This window comes from Narcine bancroftii, chromosome 5, assembly GCF_036971445.1.
Source record: "Narcine bancroftii isolate sNarBan1 chromosome 5, sNarBan1.hap1, whole genome shotgun sequence".
NCBI classification, from domain to species: Eukaryota; Metazoa; Chordata; class Chondrichthyes; order Torpediniformes; family Narcinidae; genus Narcine; species Narcine bancroftii.
Window position 1 is genome coordinate 146,118,579 of NC_091473.1, and position 20,339 is coordinate 146,138,917.

The window sequence follows — 20,339 nt, forward strand, 5'->3', positions numbered from 1 at the left end:
TAATGGCAATAGTTTCAAGTTAATTATGGAGAAGGATAGATCTTGGCTTCAGGTTGAGATTCTAAATTGGAGAAAGGTTACTAATTTTGAGGAAATGACATAGGATCTAGAATGCGTGGATTGGGATAAGTTGTTTTCAGGCAAGGATGTGCAATGTAAGTAGAAGACTTTCAAAGGTGAAATTTTGATGGACAAAATTGGTCCCATTGAAGAATAGAGTGGTCAGCTTGTATGGAGCTAAAAGAGATGGGAGAGATCTTAAATGTTTTATTTAAAATCAGTATTCCCTCAGGAAATGTGCAGAGTTGTGGGAAGTAAAGAAGATAAGCAGTGAAGTCACAGATTAAAGAGGAGGAAATGCTTGCTGTCTTAAGGCAAATAAGGGTGGATAAATCCCTAGGGCCTGACATGATATTCCCTCAGACCTTGAGGGAGGCAAGTGTAGAAATTGCAAGGGCTCTGGCAGAAATATTTAAAATGTCCTTAGCGACCAGTGTGGTGCTGGAGGAGTGGAGAGTACCTCACATTGTTCCATTGTTTAAAAAAGGGTCCAAAAGTAACCCCGGAAATTATAGGCTGGTGAGCCTGATGTCAGTGCAGGTAAATGATTGGAAGATGTTCTAAGAGATCAGATATACAATTATTTTGATAGTCAGAAATTGATTAGGAATAGTCAACATGGCTTTGTGAGTGGTAGGCTGTGTTTAACAAATCTTATAGAGTTTTTTTTCAAGGAGTTTACCAGGAAAGTTGACGAAGGAAAGGCTGTAGATGTTCTTTACATGGACTTTGGTAAGGCCTTTGACAAGATCCCACAATGAGGTTAGTCAGGAAGGTTTAGGCACTGGGTATTCATGGTGAAGAGGTGAACTGATTCGACAATAGCTGGACGGGAGTAGTGGTAGATTATGCTTCTCAGATTGGAGGCCTGTGACTAGTGGTGTGCCTCAGTGCTGGGACCATTGTTTTTTATCATCTATATCAATGATCTGGATGATAATGTGGTAAATTGGATCAGCAAGTTTCCAGATGACACTAAGACACTAAGCCATCGTGGACAGTGAAGAAGGTTTTCAAAGCTTACAGAGGGATCTGGACCAGATGGAAAAATGGACTGAAAAATGGCAGATGGAATTTAATGCAGACAAGTGTGAGGTGTTGCATTTTGGAAGGTGTTATAAGATCAAACCAGCAACCACAAAGAAGGCATATCACACAGGGGTAAAGATGAACAATTACTTTATTAACAAAAATTCACCTTCAAACTTTAATTCAAAATCCCCCTTTTATTACAATGCCCACTGGTTACTATGGAAATTTCTACAACAGTGTAAAATTAATAAATTCCCCAGCCTAAATATAACACATGTAATTAAAGTCTAAGTTATATTTCCAACCAGCCCACAGAAAAACTTAAACACAAACAAACACAAAGCACACAAAACTTCGATCTCAACCGAAGCAAAGATCATAAACAAAATTCAGTTTGTTTGGTAAACTGAAGCCAAAAGATCTTTGAGAGAGAGAGAGAGCACAAAATTCGAAGTTGTCTTGTGTTGCTTGCAGAGTGAGGAACAACTGGCTTGGTCCTGATCCTTCTGGCTGCCTTCGGAATGTTCATCCCTTTTAAAATGCCCAACATTCTAAACTGTCCTCCAGACCATGACTCATGCCCTGGCCTCCTTCCACTCCACAGCCACACACAGTGGTGGTTTATCATCCAAGTCCAGAAATTTCTAGATCATTTTCTGCGTATGCCCAGTCCATCTCCCACTCTCACAGCAGTCCACCTCCCACTCTCTCAGCAGTCCACCTTCACCTTGGGTCTCTAAGGCAAACTATCACTTTTTAACATAAAACCACACAACACATAGGCCAATACACAACACAGAACTCTGTAACAAAGGAAAAACCAAGAAAGGACGTACATACTAAATGGTCGGGCACTGAGGAGTGTGGTAGAACAGAGGGACCTGGGAATACAGATAGGTAATTCCCTGAAAGCAGCATCACAGGTGGTTATGGTTGTAAAGAGAGCTTTTGGCACATTGGCCTTCATGAATCAAAGTATTGAGTACAAGAGCTGGGATGTTCTGGTAAAGTTGTCTAAGACATAGGTGAGGTCAAATTTGGAGAATTGTGTACTGTTTTGGTCAACTAACAACAGGAAAGGTATCAAGAGTGCAGAGAAGATTTACTTGGATGTTGTCTGGACTTCAGCAACTGAGTGACAGGGAAAGATTAAACAGATTAGGACTTTATTCCTTGGATCGTAGAAAAATGAGGGGAGATGTGATAGCGGTGTTTAAAAGTCTGATGGGGATAGACAGAGTAAATGTAGATAAGCCTTTTCCAATGAGATACAAACCAGAAGACATGGATTAATTGTGAAAGGGGATAAGTTTGGGGGGAAAATGAAGGGGAACTTCTTCACACAGAGAGTGGTGGGAGCGTGGAATGAGCTTCTAGCTGAAGTGGGCTCAATCTTAACATTTAAAAAGAATTTGGACAGGTACATGGATGGGATGGAGTGCTATGAACAGGGTGCAGGTCAGTGGGACTAAGCAAAGAAAAAGTGGTTCGACACAGACTAGAAGGCCCTGTTTCTGTGCTGTAGTGTTCTATATTGGAAACTATGAGACTCTGGAGGGACTTAGCAGGTCAGGCAGCATACATGGGAAGAAATGGTCTGTCAATTTTTTGAGTCAGGACCCAAAATGTTGACTGACCATTCCTACCCATGGAAACTGCCTGACTTGCTGAGTCCCCGCCCCCAGTTTCACATTGTTTGCTGTCTTTAAGCCTGTTGGTTCATGATCTTGTACTCTTGACCTTCTACCCGCTTGGAGGAGGGAGAAGAGAGTGTGTCTGGGGTCTGATGGGTCCTTCAGTGTGTTGGCTGCCTTTCCCAGGCAGTGGGAGATGTAGTTGGAGTCCACAGAGGGGAGGGAGATTTGCATGATGTTCTGCATCCACCACCTTCTGCAGCTTCTCAGCAGAGCAGCTCCCTTCCAACGCTGTGATGCACCCTGCATGTCTGCTTTGGGTGCTGCACCTCTAGACATTGTGGAAGCAGCAGGAATATGCTAACTGGCCTTTCCTTTGCAGAGCCAGCTGTTCATGCACTTGACAAACTATTCAGTCAACAAGCACAACGAGAACTTTGGCCGTGCAGAGCAGGCAGACCAAGGCAGCAAGAGGTCCATCAGATGGTTCACTGAGTTCCTTCAAACCAATGACTACGACGTGGCCAAGTTCTGGAATGATGTTTCTGTAAGTATCGCCTCACACAGAGCAACAGTGCATTTGGCCCACAAGCCAAACCTGTCATGCTCTAAGATCCTACCAGATCTAATGTTGGCCTCGGCTACATTTCCCTGTCTGTTCCGCCCCCAGAACCATAGCACCTTTCCATATTAGAAGCCTGTCTATCTCAATTGTGGAGTCATAGAGTTGAATAGCCCAGAACAAGGCCCTTCGACCCACTGAGGTCATGCTGACTGCACTGCCCACCAACACTTTTGCCCGCATTAGTGAATCCTCTCTGCCTTACCTACTTCAGCATCTTAAATACCTTTTAGATGCAGTGACTATATCTAATTCCATCTCATTCAGAATAAACAATGATCCACAGACACATTCTTGCACTTAAAAAAAATGATAAGGTGGTTTTATATAAATGTTTGCTCGATAACGTTGCCTCAAAACAACAAATTCCATGACATACTCATGACAACAAATTCTGACTCTTATCCTGTGGCAACGAGGGCACTGTCTGTGCAAATAAATTTTTCTCTCAGATCTTTTAAACTCTTTCCTCTAACCTGAAACCTCTTGTTTTTGATCTCCCGGCCATGGGATAACAAGGCCCCTCTGCCCAAACTCTCCCCATAACTATAGGCTTCCAATCCAGACAATATCCTGGTGAATCTCCTCTGCACTCTCTCCAGTGCAACCACATCCTTCCTTCAGTGTGCTAACCAGAACTTTACGCAATGGCTCTGCAGCTTAGCATCATGTATTCATACAGCACAGAAACAGGCCCTTCAGTCCACTTAGCTATGCTGACCCCAGAGCCTTGTAGAGCTCATCCTATTTCACTGCATGTCTGGGCGGCACAGATCCGCGTGAAACAGACATGAGCAGAATCCAGTTGTAACGTGCATGAACACACACATTCAATCACTTACACACACTCGTGGACATGGACACACGTGCAAAAAAGCCAGAAGTACATACAGGGCAAGCACACAGTTATGCATGATTTTAGACATGGCTACAGCCACAATTTCTCACAGATACATGAACAGAGACATAGCTCTCACGCACAAGTTGCACAAATGTGCACATAGATATTTGCACATAAACACGGGCAGTCACACAGATACATCAACACACAGGCACATAGCCACAGATTGAACCACATGAATAGATGTGTGTGGGCACAGTGGTGGATATATGTGCACAGTTGATAGTCTGCTCAGGTGTGGGAGGGAACTGTGTGGTAGAAACTGTCTGACCGGAACCCCTGGGGATCACTGCCTTTTCAACCTGCTGTTGAAACAAGGACTCTACCCTCATGGTTGGCTGTGAATGATCCCACAACTCCAATTCCAACACTCTCCCCAGTGCCCACAATACACCATAGTAGAGACCCTTCCAGCCCATGGAACCTGTTATGCCTAATTAACCTACCAATCCTGTACATTTGGAAGTTATAGTTCAACAGCGAGCCATAAGCCATCAACCCGGCCTTTATTTTTCCTGGAATCTTGCTCTGCACAAATCAGGCTACGCTTATGAAAGTCCCGCACTGGGCTTTCATCACCCTGGGGCAGCGGGGGAGGGGGAACATCGCTCCTCTGCCTGACGAAAGCCTCGCCTCCCACCAGGAGCTGGTAGTGAAGACACTGATAGTGGCAGAACCGCATGTCCTACACGCCTACCGCATGTGTCGCCCCGGCCAGCAACCCGGCAGCAGCAGTGTCTGCTTCGAGGTCCTCGGCTTTGACATTATATTGGACAGGAAACTGAAACCCTGGCTCCTGGAGGTGAGTGGATGGACAAATAATAAGCCGTAACCAGTGCTCTCTGTGACAGCAATGGGGAACAGCCATTTTTACATTAAAGAAAAATTTAGGCCTACAGCACAGTACCAGGCCCTTTCGGCCCACTTGCCCGTGCAGCCCAATTAGGCAACAACTCCCCGTACGTTTTGAACGGTGGAAGGAAACTGGATCCCCCAGGGAAAACCCATGCAGACACGGGGAGAACGTACAAACTCCTTACAGCCAGCGTGGGCCCTGTCCCGATTGTTAGCGCTGTAAAGGCATTGCGCTAATTGCTGTGCCAACCATTGGAAATAACTAATGTTTCAGGCCTAACCCCTTCCTCAAGGCCACCTGCAAATTGGAGGAATAACACCTAGTTCATGAGAACAGTTATCGGAACTGGGATTCGAGAGGGCTTCCGAACGGCCCTGGCGCTGAAGGCTTTCTCTTCATGTCGGAGGTTTGGATCTGGGCTCAGGTTGCTGATGGTTGTGGAGGCTGCTGGAGGCGATCAACGGACACCCGGTGACACTCTTCTTCTCTTTCTCTCTTACTGTAAGGGGCTTTGGGCAATGCTAATGGCAAATCTTTGTCTGCCTTACGGGTCAAACAGCACCAGTGGGAGAAATGGGATGGTGGACGTTTCGTGTTGAAACCCCTAATGAAGAATGTCGTCTTGATGAAGATGTCTGACTCAAAATATTTTTAATTCTTCCTCCCACTGATGCTGTTCGACCTGTTAAGTTCCTCCACCAGGTTTATTTTTGCACGAGGCACTGAACTTTGAAAACAGTCCCAGCAAACCAGAAATCTGAAACCCGACTCCATTCCTTTGACCGCACATTTATCTAATCTATCCCCTTACCCCTTAATCACTTGGCAGCACAACTGATCCTCGGAGATCCCACTCTCCAGTCTGTTACCCAGCTCTCTGAACTCTGAACAAAGGTACTCACCTGATTTTTGTCTTTAACGGTGACCCCCTCAGCTAATGGTGAATTGGATTAGTAAATATGCAGATGATACTAAGATAGGTGGAATAGTGGATAATGAAGAAGGTTTTCAAGGATTGCAGAGGGATTTGGGCTGCTTAGAAAAGTGGGCTGAAAAATGGCAGATGGAATTTAATGCTGATAAGTGTGAGGTGCTTCATTTTGGTAAGAAGAATCAGAATAGGACATACGTGGTAAATGGGAGAGCATTGAGGAATACAGAAGAGCAGAAAGATTTAGGAGTAACGGTACATCGTTCCCTGAAGGTAGAAACTCACGTGAATAGGGTGGTGAAGAAGGCTTTTAGTATGCTGGCCTTTATCAATCATTGCATGGAATATAGGAGTTGGGAGGTGATGTTGAGATTGTATAAGACGTTGGTGCGGCCTAATTTGGAGTTCTGTGTGCAGTTCTGGTCGCCTAATTATAGGAAGGATATAAACAGAGTGGAGAGAGTGCAGAGAAGGTTTACCAGAATGTTACCTGGGTTTAAGCATCTAGAGTATAGGGAGAGATTGGACAGATTAGGTCTTTATTCTTTGGAGCGTAGAAGGTTGAGAGGGGATTTGATAGAAGTATTTAAGATTATGAAAGGGATAGACAGAGTGGATGTGGATAGACTATTTCCATTAAGAGGAGGAAAGATTAAAACAAGAGGACATGAGTTAAGAATTAAGGGGCAGAGGTTTAGAGGTAACATGAGGGGGAACTTCTTTACTCAGAGAGTGGTAGCCGTGTGAAATGATCTTCCAGGAGAAGTAGTGGCGGCGGAGTCAATTGTATTATTTAAGAAAAGGTTGGACAGGTATATGGATGAGAAGAAGATGGAGGGTTATGGGCATTGTGCAGGGAGGTGGGACTAGAAAGGGGTGTTTGGTTCGGTGCGGACTAGAAGGGCCTAATGGCCTGTTTCCGTGCTGTAATTGTTATGTTATATGTTTATGTTAATAAGTCATGACCCATAATCAGAGACATGGAGTAATTGCCAGAGAAATAGGCTTGTCCACGGTGACCATGATGTATGCCTGTGCTACACCCATTTCACTCGAGACCTTTAATAAAAACATAACGCTGCAGAAACTCAGCAGGTCAAACGGTGGCCTTGATATAGCCAAGATAAAGGTACATAACCAACGATTCTGGCTTGGACCCTTCATCAGGGTATGAGCAAAATGTAGGCAGACACCTGAACAAAATGGTGGGGGGGAGGGGGAGGTAGAGGAGCACAGACCCACAGGCAAAAAGTAATGTGGATAAGGTATGGGGGAACCACCAGCAAACAAAGGGGGAGGGTGGGGAATGGGCGTGTGAATGGAGAGGGAATGGAGGAAAGAAGACACAGGCAGGGGAAGAGAGGGAGAATGGGGAGTGGGCTACAGAAATTATATAAAGTACACTGTTTGACCAGCGTTTCTCTGGCATTGTGTTTTTAATTTCTATTACGGAGTCTGCAGACTTCCGTGGTTTACTCTAAACCTCTCTTTTCAAATGTAGCTGTCCAAGTATCTTTCAAAACATCAAAATAATCTTGGCCTCTACCACTTCCTCCTGCCAGCTTGTTCCATAGACCCACCTCCCTGTTATGTGAAAATGTTGCCCCTCAAATTTTAAATCATTAAATCTTTCTCAGGATTATTCTGGGACAAAGGGTGTAAATATTCATTAATCTATATCCCTAATGATTTTATAAGCCGCTATAACTTCCAGCAACTGGAAACACCTTCTCCACGTCTAACCTGTAAATACCCTCGGGAATGCCGCAGAGAGTTTCATAGATTCATTTCTCTCTGGGAGAAGCAGTTCCTCTTCATCTCTGTTGTGCATCTACTCTTAAATCAAATGTGGAGGCCATGTCCCCTACTTCTAGTCTCATCTACCAGATGAAACAACTTACCTACTTCTTATTTCTTCCTTTACATTTTGCTACAAGATTCCCTCTCAAACTTATAAATTCCAATGAGTAAAAAGTGAGGCTACTCAATCTCTCCTCGTAAGCTATCCGTCTCATTTCTGCAGCAGAAGGTTTCTTCTTCGAGAAAGCTTTGATTTTGTTTTCACTTCTCTCCCTCCCCATCCTGAAGATTAATCGGGCGCCGAGCTTTGGGACAGACCAGAAGATAGACTATGATGTGAAGGAGGGAGTCCTTGCCCATGCCTTAAAGCTGCTGAACGTGCGGTAGGTCAGGGGTCAGACGACTTGCCACCTCAGCTCAGGTCGTCAGAGAGAGACTGAGGCACACACCAAGAAGAATTTTGTTTTAAATCAAAGCAGAAAGAGACAAGAGACCAAGCAGCACCAGGATGTTGCCTGGGTTGGAAGATGAGTCTAATGAGGCAAGGTTAGCAGAGCTGGGATTTTTCTCTTTGGATGAGAAGAGAATTCAAAGAGGTCTACAAATTCTGAGAGGCAAAGATAAGATGGACAGCTAGCACCTCTTTCCCAGGGCAGGAATAGCAAACACCAGGAGACATCTGTACAGAGTGAGGGGAAGAAAGTTTAGGCCAGGGGTACATAAGTTTTTTACACCGAGTTGCGGGGGCCTGGAATCCCTTGTCAGGGATGGTAGTGGAGGTTAAAACATTAGGGACGTTTAAGAGACTCTTAGACAGGAACACAGAAGGAGGAAAAATAGAGGTTTAGTATTTTTTTTTGGTAGAAATATAAAGGTCAACACAACATCGTGGGCCAAAGGGCCTGTACTATGTTCTGTGTTAATGTCTCAGGCTGAAAACCTGTAATCAGATCTGGAAAACACCTAATTATATTTCTTCTTCCTAATTTTATTTATCTATTCATAAGAGATGACAAAATGTAAAAGCAGGTAAAACCTTTTTGGAGTGGTTATTTGAAGTGGAGGGAGATGGATGCAGATGACCTGTGTGCCCTCAGTCAAGTTGCATTTGAGGGATTGAGGACTGGCTATCAGAGTAATTGACAGTGGGTGGGATGAAGGTGATGTAGTGTTCAGTAGAGATGAGGCATTTGGGGAAGGATTAGAAAACTGAGGTCCTCCATCAGCCAGCTCCCCACCATGACTACCAGCCCCCCCACATCTCCATCGGGCACACAAAACTCAAAACGGTCAACCAGTTTACCTATCTCGGCTGCACCATTTCATCGGATGCAAGGATCGACAACGAGATAGACAACAGACTCGCCAAGGCAAATAGCGCCTTTGGAAGACTACACAAAAGAGTCTGGAAAAACAACCAACTGAAAAACCCAACAAAGATGAACGTATACAGAGGCGTTGTCATACCCGCACTCCTGTTCGGCTCCGAATCATGCGTCCTCTACCGGCATCACCTACGGCTCCTAGAACGCTTCCACCAGCGTTGTCTCCGCTCCATCCTCAACATCCATTGGAGCGCTTTCATCCCTAACGTCGAAGTACTCGAGATGGCAAAGGTCGACAGCATCGAGTCCACGCTGCTGAAGATCCAGCTGCGCTGGGTGGGTCACGTCTCCAGAATGGAGGACCGTCGCCTTCCCAAGATCGTGTTATATGGCGAGCTCTCCACTGGCCACCGTGACAGAGGTGCACCAAAGAAAAGGTACAAGGACTGCCTAAAGAAATCTCTTGGTGCCTGCCACATTGACCACCGGCAGTGGGCTGATATCGCCTCAAACCGTGCATCTTGGCGCCTCACAGTTTGGCGGGCAGCAACCTCCTTTGAAGAAGACCGCAGAGCCCACCTCACTGACAAAAGGCAAAGGAGGAAAAACCCAACACCCAACCCCAACCAACCATTTTTCCCCTGCAGCCGCTGCAACCGTGTCTGCCTGTCCCGCATCGGACTTGTCAGCCACAAACGAGCCTGCAGCTGACGTGGACTTTTACCCCCTCCATAAATCTTCGTCCGCGAAGCCAAGCCAAAGAAGAAGAGGCGTGAGGGCGAAGCAGGGGGCTGCAGGGATGAGAGGGGTCTGGAGGGTGGTAAATACACAAAAGAGCTGGAGAAACTTAGCAGGTCCTGCAGCGTCCACAGGAGGCAAAGATCATATAACTAATGTTTCAGGCCTGAGCCCTTCTTTGAGGTGTGATGCAAAAGCAGACAGGCACCTGAATGAAAAGGCGGGGAGAGGAGGGAAGAAGGGGCAGAGGGAGGAGCGCAGGCCAACAGGCAAGAGGCAGTGGGTGGAAATGGATAGGAGGGGAGGAGAGGAAAGCTGGGAATTTATCAGGGGAAGGGGGTAGCTCCATGAATACATAGCTGGAGGAAAGGTGAGAGGGGTCTAGGGAAAGAGAGAGAGAGAGAGAGCAGGGAGAGGAGCTGGTAGGAGACAAAAGGATCGGTGGGTGGCAATTGGGAAGAGACCAACTCTCGCTGGCCATGCCTCCTTTACCCATCTCACCAACTCTTTCAACGAGAAACTGGGAGAGGAAGCAGATTTAAGAAAAGACGGAAGATCAGGTGATGGAGAGGGAACCAGACTAGAAGGAGGATGAAGGAACAAAGTGAGAGGAAGGAAAAATGAGTGAGAGAGGCCACCACCTCGCATCTTAATTTATGTTTTAAACTTAGACATACTGCACAGTAACAGGCCCTTTTGACCCACAAGCCCATGGCACCCAATTTCAGTCCATGGTACATTTTTAAATGGTGGGAGGAAATTGGAGTTCCTGGAGAAAACCTATGCAGACACGGGGAGAACATACAGATAGTCCTGATTGTTGGTGCTGTACCAGCATTGCTCTAACCGTGCTGTCTTATGGAATTGTAGACTAGGGAATGGAAATGTTGATGTCTTAAAAACATTCAGATCCTGAGTGCAAAACCTTTTTCTTGTTGCATCCTTCTGTGGTGGTGTTTGTCTGTGCCAGAACCAGTGACCGCAGGAAGAATTTGGTGCAGCAGAAGGCTGAGGCCCAGAGACGGCTCTATGGGCAGGGAACAGGGAGGCGGCTGTCCCCAGGGTCCTCTGAGTGGGAGAAGAAGCACCACTCGCTGCAGAAGAGGAGAGAGGAACTGGTAAGAAGATGCCCGCCCTCCCCGTCACTGTCATAAACCTAGCCCTCCTCCTGATACTTACAAGGAAGTGCTTTCTCTCCCTCCAACTTGCAGAAGGAAAGACTCGCCCAGGTCCGCAAGCAGATTTCACGGGAGGAGCACGAAAATCAAAACCTGGGGAACTACAGGTAAGCGGCTGCCTTTCATTCCACCACCAAACTCAGGCACCCAGTCGCCTTCGCAGCCAGTAAAGGAACCATCAGCTTACAGATGCTGCAACACACACACGTGCTGGAGAAATTCAGCAGGTCACACAGCGTCCACAGGAAGTAAAGGGTAATCAATGTTTCGGGCCTGGACCTCTGCCAGAGACACTTAACATTGGTTAAGGGTGACAAGGGAGATGTTTAAGGGAAACATTAGGGGGATCTTCACACAGAGAGTAGTGGGAGCGTGGAACGAGCTGCCAGCTGAAGTGGTGAATGCGGGCTCATATTTAATATTAAAGAAAAATTAGAACAGGTACATGGATGGGAATGGAGGGATACGATCTAGGTGCAGGTTAGTGGGACGAGGCAGGATAATTGTTCAGCACAGACTGAATGGGCCTGTTTTCTGTGCTGTAGTGCTCCATGGTTCTATAGATACTGATACCTTATTCCAATTTAATTAATTTAAAGAATCTTAAATGAACCAATAGATGAGATACTTAAAAATTAAAGTAAAACCAACATCTGATCTTAGATGAAGGGCCCTGGCCTGAAACATTGACCGTTCTATTTCTCCCACGAATGCTGTTTCACCAGCTGAGTATCTCCAGCAGGTTGTGCTTTGCTCCTGATTCCAGCATCCGTGCAGACTCTTGAGCCTCCTCTGATGTCTGTGTGGAGTTGGAGGCATAGACAGGGTGGACGGCCAGCACCTGCTTCTCAGGGCAGGATCTGCAAACACCAGAGGACGTGTACAAAGTGAAGGGAGGGAGGTTTAGGGGAGATAAGTTTTTTACCCAAGTGTTGTGGGGGCCTGCAATGCCTGGCCAGGGGCAGTGGTGGAGGCTGAAACATTAGGGGGAATTTAAGAGACTCTTACGCACATGGATGGAAGAAAAATAGAGGGTTACAGGGTAGGGAGGGGTTAGTACGGAGAAAGATGAGTAGACAGGGTCTTTATTCATTGGAGCGTGGAAGATTGAGGGGGGATTTGATAGAGGTATTTAAAATTATGAGGGGATAGATAGAGTAGATATAACTAGGCTCTCCCCCTTGAGGGTAGGGGAGATTGGGTTGAGGGGTCATAAGGGTTAAGGGGGAAAAAATTTAGAAGTAACATGAGAGGGAGCTTCTTCACAGAGTGGGGCTGAGTGGAATGACCTTCCGGAAGAGGTGGTAGCAGCAGGGTCAATTTTGTCATTTAAGAGGAGTTGGATGAGTGCATGGATGTGAGGGGGTTGGAAGGTTATGGACAGGGAGAAGGTAGGTGGAACTAGAGGAGATCACTTAAATCAGTGTGGACTAGAAGGGCCGAGATGGCCTGTTCCGTTCTATAATTGTTATATGGTTATATATAATGAGGCGACACAATATTGAGGGCTGAAGGGCCTGCACTGTGCTGTAGTGTTTGATGTTTTAACGCTCCTCCTGTGACAGTGCTGGTTTTCCCCCAGGTGCTCCGGTTCCCTCACACATTGCAAAGACTCGCACATTGGGAGTTTAACGTTGAACATAGGCTTGCTTGGCCAAAGGACCTGTTCCTGTGCTCCACAGTAATATAAAGGGTTTGAGGGGGCTTTGTGTTGTGAAAACTCACTTCTCAAATTGTTTCTCACGATCAAGGTTTGACTGAATTTTTTGTTCTCCTAAGTGCCGCGATATAGTGAAAACCCTCATTTTGTGGGCTATTCAGGCAGGTCAACTCATTCAGTAGGTAATGCAACAATAACAAACAAACACATAATAAATGGACACCGTGTAGGAGCAGTGTTACAATACGTCAAATAGTGCAGGGTGAAGAGAAAAAAAATGGCCAGCAGTTCTGCTGATGTGGACTGGGGAGAGTAGGGAGCGCTGCTCCTTATTGCCTGGAACTGATGCCTCCTGTTACAAGCCCAGAGGACCCCAAAACCCAGCGGCAATAGATATTCACCAAGACAAATGGTTACTTAAACAAAAGTTGCTTTTAATTATCTTTAAACATGAAAATAGAATCACACTTTAACTTACCTCTCTTGACTTAGTTAACCTAACTTAACCCCCTTCTAATTTTAAGTGCACGTATGTGCAATGTGTGGGTGAGTTCAGGAAAGTTCTTTGGTTCACAGTCCAATCTCACTTCTCATTCCTCCAAGTTAACTGGTTGCAGGCAATTCTTATACTGTGCACAGAATTGAACATTTATAAAGTTCACCAGGCTTTGGTGATTGAAAGGTAAATGGTGTAAGGTAAAACATCATGAGATGGGAATGTGTAAGGAGTTACCCTGTACAGGGCTGTAACAAGATGTGAATGCATCCTTGTACTTACAAGATAAGAGAGACATTGATGGATTGAGAGGCAGGAAGCTAGCAGGGAAAGGATAGCAACAGTTTTAGTCATTGGACAAGTAATGATATGATGATGTTCTAAGCATGTATCCAAGGGTATAAAAAATCACCATTTTGCTGATAACGGCAGAATGCATTCTCCGACTAACATGGTTAGTTGCAAGTGTTACAATCCGGTAATAAAGAACAAAGAACCCTGATTTTGACTCAGTCTGGTGTTTGTCTCACTCATTCATGAACAAAGCAGACCTAACAATGGTTACCACTCAGGAAGGTTCTTGTTGGTTTTCAGAGAGAGATTTGTTGTTCCAGGACATCCACAAATGATGTATTTCAATCAGTCACCTCAGTGTCTTGCTGACAAAACTTGCCCCTTCAGGGTTCTCCAGATGATAACCTCTTTCTTTCAGGTCACCACAGAGTTCCTTTTCGTTTCCCTTATTCCAAGTGAAACATTAGACAGCCAGTCCTCTCCTCTATCATGAGCCACAAGGGCTTTGACCAGGTCATCCTCCAAATTGGGGCTTCTTGCCAGCTTGTCCTGTTCCAGTTCCAGCTGCTCTTGCTGGCTGAAACACCGTAGAAGTGACCTCTGTCTCTCTCTCTCTCTGAGAGAAAGCCTGTTTGACTCTCTCTGCTTGCAAAACCAAATGACTCTTTTACAACAGCAAGTTCTCTTCCAGACAGCAGCGGCTCCGGCCTGCTCTTTCATCTGTTGCCTTTGGTAAACAACAATCAATTAGTGAAGTCTCTTGAGCACTCTTCAAAGCTCTTGCAAAAGCTGTCTCGCATTAGCAGAACTCCAGTATTTCAAATAAGATCTGTTTTAAAGTGTTTGCATGTGATCTACTCTAACAAACCTTTCCCAATCTATATACTCTGTCACACTCCATACAGGCTTTCTTAATCTGAATCAGAATTTATTATCATGAACAAGTCATGAAATTTGCTGTTTTGTGGCAACATCATAATTCAAACATTGATATTATAACCATCTTACAACATTATTAGAAACAAATAAAAATAACAGTGTATGAAAAGTGAGGCATTGTCTTTGGTTCATTGATTATTCAGGAATCTGATGGCAGAGGGGAATAAGCTGTCCTTGTGCCGCTGAGTGCTCGTCTTTAGGCTCCTGAGGCAGAATGAAGAGGGCATGGCCTGGGTGGTGGGGGTCTTTGAGGATAGAGGCTGCTTTTCTAAGACACCGCCTTATGTTGATGTCCTCGTTGGAGTAAATGTTGCGGGCCAAGTTAACAACCCTGCGGAGTTTATTCTTGTCCTGAGAGTTGGCGCTTTTGATGCAACCAGCCAGAATGCTCTCCACAGTCCACCTGTTGAGGCTATCGAGAGTCTTCAGTGACATAGCGAACCATCTCAAGATACCTCACAAAGTATAGTAGTTGGTGAGCCTTCTTTAAACAGCTTGTTAAAGGAATTGATGCTTTTTTAAAAAAAATCCTGCAATCATGGAGGCCTGAGCCCAAAATGTCAGTGCTAATGCTGGGCAGCTAGCCATGAGGGGTTGCAGATTCTGAGAAAGTAGCAGGCCAGTGCAGCACACCAGAAAAGGAGAACACCCCCTGCCCCCTCCGCATTGAAAAGGAGAAGCTTGGGGATGATCCTACAGGGTGGTGACTACAGCAGTGGACTATCAAGGGGCTCATCGGCAGAAGGACCCACATGGGCTGCGGACGGTTAGCGATTTGCAGTCAAAGAACTCATGGGAGCCAGGTATTGGAGCCAGGATTCGAGAGGGTGCTGAGAGCAATAAGGGTTCCCGAAGGGCATCGGGCACTTCCTGATCATGCCAGAGATTTGGATCTGGAGCTCTGGTCACGGATGTATCAAACAGGAGTCTGTGTGACTGCAAAGGCTGCAGAAATGCTGGAGGCGAATCCACGGACTCTGTGTCCCTCAGGGGACTCTGTTTTGCTTCTCGTTCTTCTCTTGTTAGGGGTCCCGGGCAATGCTCATGGTGACTCTTTGTGCAGGCAAGAGTTGAATCACATCATGTGTTTTACGTTATTGCATGACAGTAAAAGAAACAATTGAGAAATAGTGCAGTGCCATCATTTTTTTTAACCAGTGAGAGATCCATTCAAGTGTTAGATAATAGGAGGAAAAAAAATCTGTCCTTCAATTTGGAAGTTTGTGTTTCTTTTGACTGAAGTGGGTGAGGGGGGGAGGGTGAGCAGGTGGTGGGAGAAGTTAATGTGACCAGGATGGGTGGGGGGGGGAGGGATCGATTATAGAACATAACACGTAACAGCGGAGTACAGGCCCTTCAGCCACAATGTTGTGCAGACTGATAGAAACCTACTCAACAATCTAAACCTTCCCTCCCTTACAACCACAACCCTCTTTTTTTCTTACATTCAGGTGCCCTTCTTTGTGCCTATTGAATGTCCCTATTGTACCAGGTTCTACCACTACCTCAGGCAATGCATTCCAGACACCCACTACTCTCTCTGTTAAAAGATACCTCTGGCATCTTCCCTAAACTTCTACTGATTCCTCTGGTATTTGCTAAACTCGCCCTGGGAAAAATGTCAACCCTATCTATGCCCTCATATTTTTGACCTCTACTAAGACACCTCCCATCCTTCATTTCAAAGAGAAAAGCCCTAGCTCTGTCAGCCGTGCCTCATGAGGCACGTTCTCCAATCCAGGCATCATCCAGGTAAATCTCCTCTGCACCCTCACCACGGCTTCCAGATCCTTCCTGTAATGAGGCGGCCAGAACTGAACAGAATGGCCTAACCAGAGTTTTATGGAGCTGATCATTTATGTTGGTACGTCTCCTGAGACAGTGGGAGGCCGTCATGGAGGTCACTGGAGGGGAAGGGAGTTTGTGTGATGGCCTGAGGTGTTTGGAATTCTATGGTTTCTCTCAGTCTTGGGCAGGGCAGTTCCCATATTACTCTGTGAAGCCTCCGAACAGGACACTTGGTGCATTTGTAAAAATTGGTAAGAGACCAATGAGACATGTCAAATTTCTATCAAGATTCGGAGAAGTAAAATCTCTACTCTCTTTCTTAATTGAATTCCATACACCTCCCAAATATCCTGTTCCTGACAACCAGTGCACTGCAGGACTGGCCACGATTATTAATGGCATAGACTGAAGAGATGGAGACCTGGGGAAATATGGGACATAGTCTTGGTAAGACCGGGGTTTGCATTGTGAGAATGTGGGGAAGAGGCTGGTCTATCTCCTGCTGTCTGGGGAAAGCTGCCCACATACTACTGTCCCATTCTGGTCTCACTCTCTTGTCTTATAGAAGATGCACGAGCCTGAAAATACAAACCTCCAGATTCGTGGACAGTTTCTTTCCTGCTATCATCAGATTCTTGAATAAACCTCTCACTGATAAAACATGATGCCCAGGCACTGTTAATCTGTGCTTTCCTTTATACTTTCCACCTTGTCCAGGAAATGAGGCTTCTCATTGGACACTTGATAATGCAGGGGAGAGTGCCATATTTGATCAATTGAAAGCAGTAGAGTTTTAAGCCGCTTTCAGGTGGAATAACTGGGAGAATGGGGCTCTGGAGCCGGCTGCGAAGCGACATTCAGGTGGCAGCGCTGAAGGCGCTGTTTTGGCATCTGAAAGGTCTGCAGTGGGGAGAGGTGCCGCGGAGCAAACATCAGCTCCTGTTGACTGGCCGTAGTCCCGCCCGCTTTCAGGTACCTAGGGGGAGCACTCAGAAGCGGAGAATACACCTATCCAAGGAGGGTTGGGTAAGTGCTCCTCAGGTCCAGGTTCTCCACTTTCAGGTGGCCTCCCAACAGCCGTGTTCAGGTATTTTAGGCGGCTTTATGTTGGGGTATTCTGGCCACCTGAAAGTGGCTTTAGTTTAACTTTGCATAATTGTGTTGCAGGTCATGAGCCAGACAACCTGTTCCTGTGCTGTGATCTGTGTTAACACTCTACTCTGCACTTTTTCGACATACTGTAACACTACACCTGCAGTTTTGTTTCAGTATTGCACTGCATTCTGAAGCTAAGTATGGGTTGACTTGCCTGGAAAGCAGGCAGAACAAAGCTTTTCACTCTATCTTAGTACTCTTGACAACAAATAAAACATAGGAGTGGAATTAGGCCATTTGGCACAACGAGTCTGCCCCACCATTCCATCATGGCTGATTTACAATCTTTTCAGTATTTGATGGGTTTCAGTGAGATCCCCCTTCCAAACTCAGTGTGCAGACCAAAAGCCATCAAATGCTCCTAAAATTATTACCCTCTCATTCTGAGAATCATTCGAGTGAACCGTAACTGAACTACACTCACTTCAATTTAATTTGGTTCCTGGGATGAGTGATGGTTCTAGTGGACCAGAGATGGGGTGCTAGGAGAAGCGGATGTGATCTACCTTGTTGTGCTTTCTTGCTCCCCTCTACTCTGCTGCCCTCTATGTCTTTGTTCATCCAGGAGGATTTACCCCCCTGATGACAAGCAGCTGCTGGAGAAGTACGAAAGCCTGCTGTGCGTCGCCTTCCAGACCTTCCTGGCCAGCAGAGCAGCCTCACTCCAGAAGGAGCTCAGCAACCCGCTGAACCACATGAAGGTAACAGGCCTGCGAGGGAGGAGCGAACCACTGGTTGGGGGGCACCACATAGATCTATGGAGACAGCAAGCACAGGGGAGGGTGTTACCAGCTGAGGGTGAATTCTGGGGTTGGGTAGCAACAAAATGCAATGGGGAACCCAGGAGGGGAGTTCCTCATTCAGAGAGTAGTGAGCTCGTGGAACCCACTACCATCAACAGTGGATGGGGCGAGGAGTTGATGGTGATGAATGTTTATTGTCATACACATAAGTACAATGTACAGAGGCACTGAAATTTCCTCCTTGCAAAAATCCCCACCTTTTTATTCAGGTGCCTGTCTGCTTTTTGCTCATACCTTGCTCAGGCCCAAAGCATTGGTTATCTTGGGTGACCTGTCGAGTTTTTCCAGCATTTTTGCGAATTGCATTGAAACCCTTACTTGCTGCAGCCACACAGGTAGGTAAGGTTCATCAGTTACAATAGTGTAAATGTAACTCAGTAGTGGAGAGCACCACGTTCCTCAGAATTCACTTAAGAAGTGAGCTATCCTGGATGCACATCTCCTCACTTGTCTGAAAGGTGCAACAGTGTGGTGATACGACCACCAGCCGACTGCAGGGGGCGATCTCTGTACCTGCAGGGAGATCACCTAAGGGGCTGACTCCACCTGGCCGGCTGTCAATCAGCCGACCCAAATGTAGACCTGAACTGGCCCCTCCTGAGCGAGTCACACAGGAGCCACTGAAGCACGAACCTGTGTTCAGACTTTAGACGCTTTCAGGTGGAATCACCAGGAGAATGCGGCTCCGGAGTCGGCTGCGGGTGTCTCTAAAGGGACGTTCAGGTGGCAGTGCTGAAGGCGTTGTTCTGCTTCCTGAAAGGTCCGCAGCGGGGAGAGGTGCCGCAGAGCAAATGTCGGCTCCTGAGTTGGGGCAGGGGCAGCCGTCTGAATGCTTGCCTCCCCGCTGCCGATGGCCTCCCAGCGCAGGACTATGTGGCTGGAGTGGCCGGCGTGGGTCTACGGGGCTGGGGCGGCTGGTGTGGGACGTCAGGGCTGGGGCAACTGACGTGGGACATCGGGGTTGTAGTCCCACGCCGGCTGCCCCACCCCCGTAGACCCGCGCCGGCTGCCCTAGCCCCGTAGTCCCACTCCGGGGAACTGTCAGGCAGTGGGGAGTTGGGTCGCTGGCTGACTGTCATCAGCTCTCCCCCTGCTAATATACCTACAGGAGGAGGGTTAGGTAAGTGCTCTTCCTGGCCGGGTTCTCCACTTTCAGGTGGCCACCCGATAGCTGAATTGGGGTAGAATAGGCTGCTTTATAGTCGGGTATTCTGGCCACCTGAAAGCGGCTTTTTCTGGAATAAAGCCTGATGTACAGTCTTTTGAGTTTTGTGCTTGCTGGCTGCTACCTCAATGCACCACAAACAGCGACTGCACTTCCTTAAAAGGCTGAGGCAGGGAAGGCTACTGGCCACCATTCTGTCAACTTTCTGCTAGAGCTCTATCGAGAACATCCTGGCCGCTGCGTCACAGTATGGTACAGTTGCCGCAGAGAAATAGATGGAAGGTCAATCCACTGGACCATAAAGGGAGCAGAGAGGATCACTAGGGTTACCTCTACCCACCCCCCTCCATCCCCCCCCCACCATCAATGGGATTTACTGGGATGATTGTCTAAAGAGGGCTCACAAAAATTAGTGTGGACCCTTACCACCCCACACACAGCATCTTCCAGCTGCTCCTGTTGGGTGAAGAGATACAGGAGGATCAGAGCCAGCGCCACCAGGCTGCGGAACAGCTTCTTCCCACGGGCAGTGAGAATACTGAATAGCTGGATGACTGCTAGAACAACTCTGTGTCTCTGCTATGTGGGCATTCATAGCGAGAGGATTTGAGTCCAGGACTACAGAGATCCTCCTCCAGCCATACAGGGCCTTGGTGAGGCCACACCTGGAGTACTGCATGCAGTTTTAGACTCCTTATCTGAGGAAGGACATCCTCGTCATGGAGGGGGTGCAGAGAAGGTTCACTTGACTGATACCATATGAAGAAAGGTTGGATAGACTAGGCTTATAGTCTCTGGAATTTAGAAGATTGACGGTAATCTTATAGAAATATATAAAATTCCTAAGGGATTAGACAGAAGGTTGTTTCCAATGCTGGGAAAAACCAGAACCAGGGGTCACAGTTTAAGGGTAAGGGGGAAGTTTTTTAGGACTGAGCTGAGGAAAAAAATTCTTCTCTTAG

The 20,339-nt window shown here is 46.7% G+C and overlaps 1 protein-coding gene across 5 annotated transcripts in view; it reads left to right on the top strand.

Moving 5' to 3' along the window:
• Positions 1 to 20,339, top strand: part of ttll7 (tubulin tyrosine ligase-like family, member 7) — a 272,031-nt gene that overhangs the window by 175,951 nt on the left and 75,741 nt on the right. For 4 of the 5 annotated variants that reach the window (XM_069939351.1, XM_069939350.1, XM_069939353.1 and 1 more), the window contains exons 8-13: positions 3,109 to 3,273; positions 4,893 to 5,051; positions 8,125 to 8,219; positions 10,870 to 11,017; positions 11,111 to 11,184; positions 17,975 to 18,110. In XM_069939351.1, coding sequence (XP_069795452.1) covers positions 3,109 to 3,273; positions 4,893 to 5,051; positions 8,125 to 8,219; positions 10,870 to 11,017; positions 11,111 to 11,184; positions 17,975 to 18,110 — 777 coding nt within the window. The remainder of the gene's footprint in view (positions 1 to 3,108; positions 3,274 to 4,892; positions 5,052 to 8,124; positions 8,220 to 10,869; positions 11,018 to 11,110; positions 11,185 to 17,974; positions 18,111 to 20,339) is intronic. The other variant, XM_069939355.1, reaches the window with a different exon arrangement.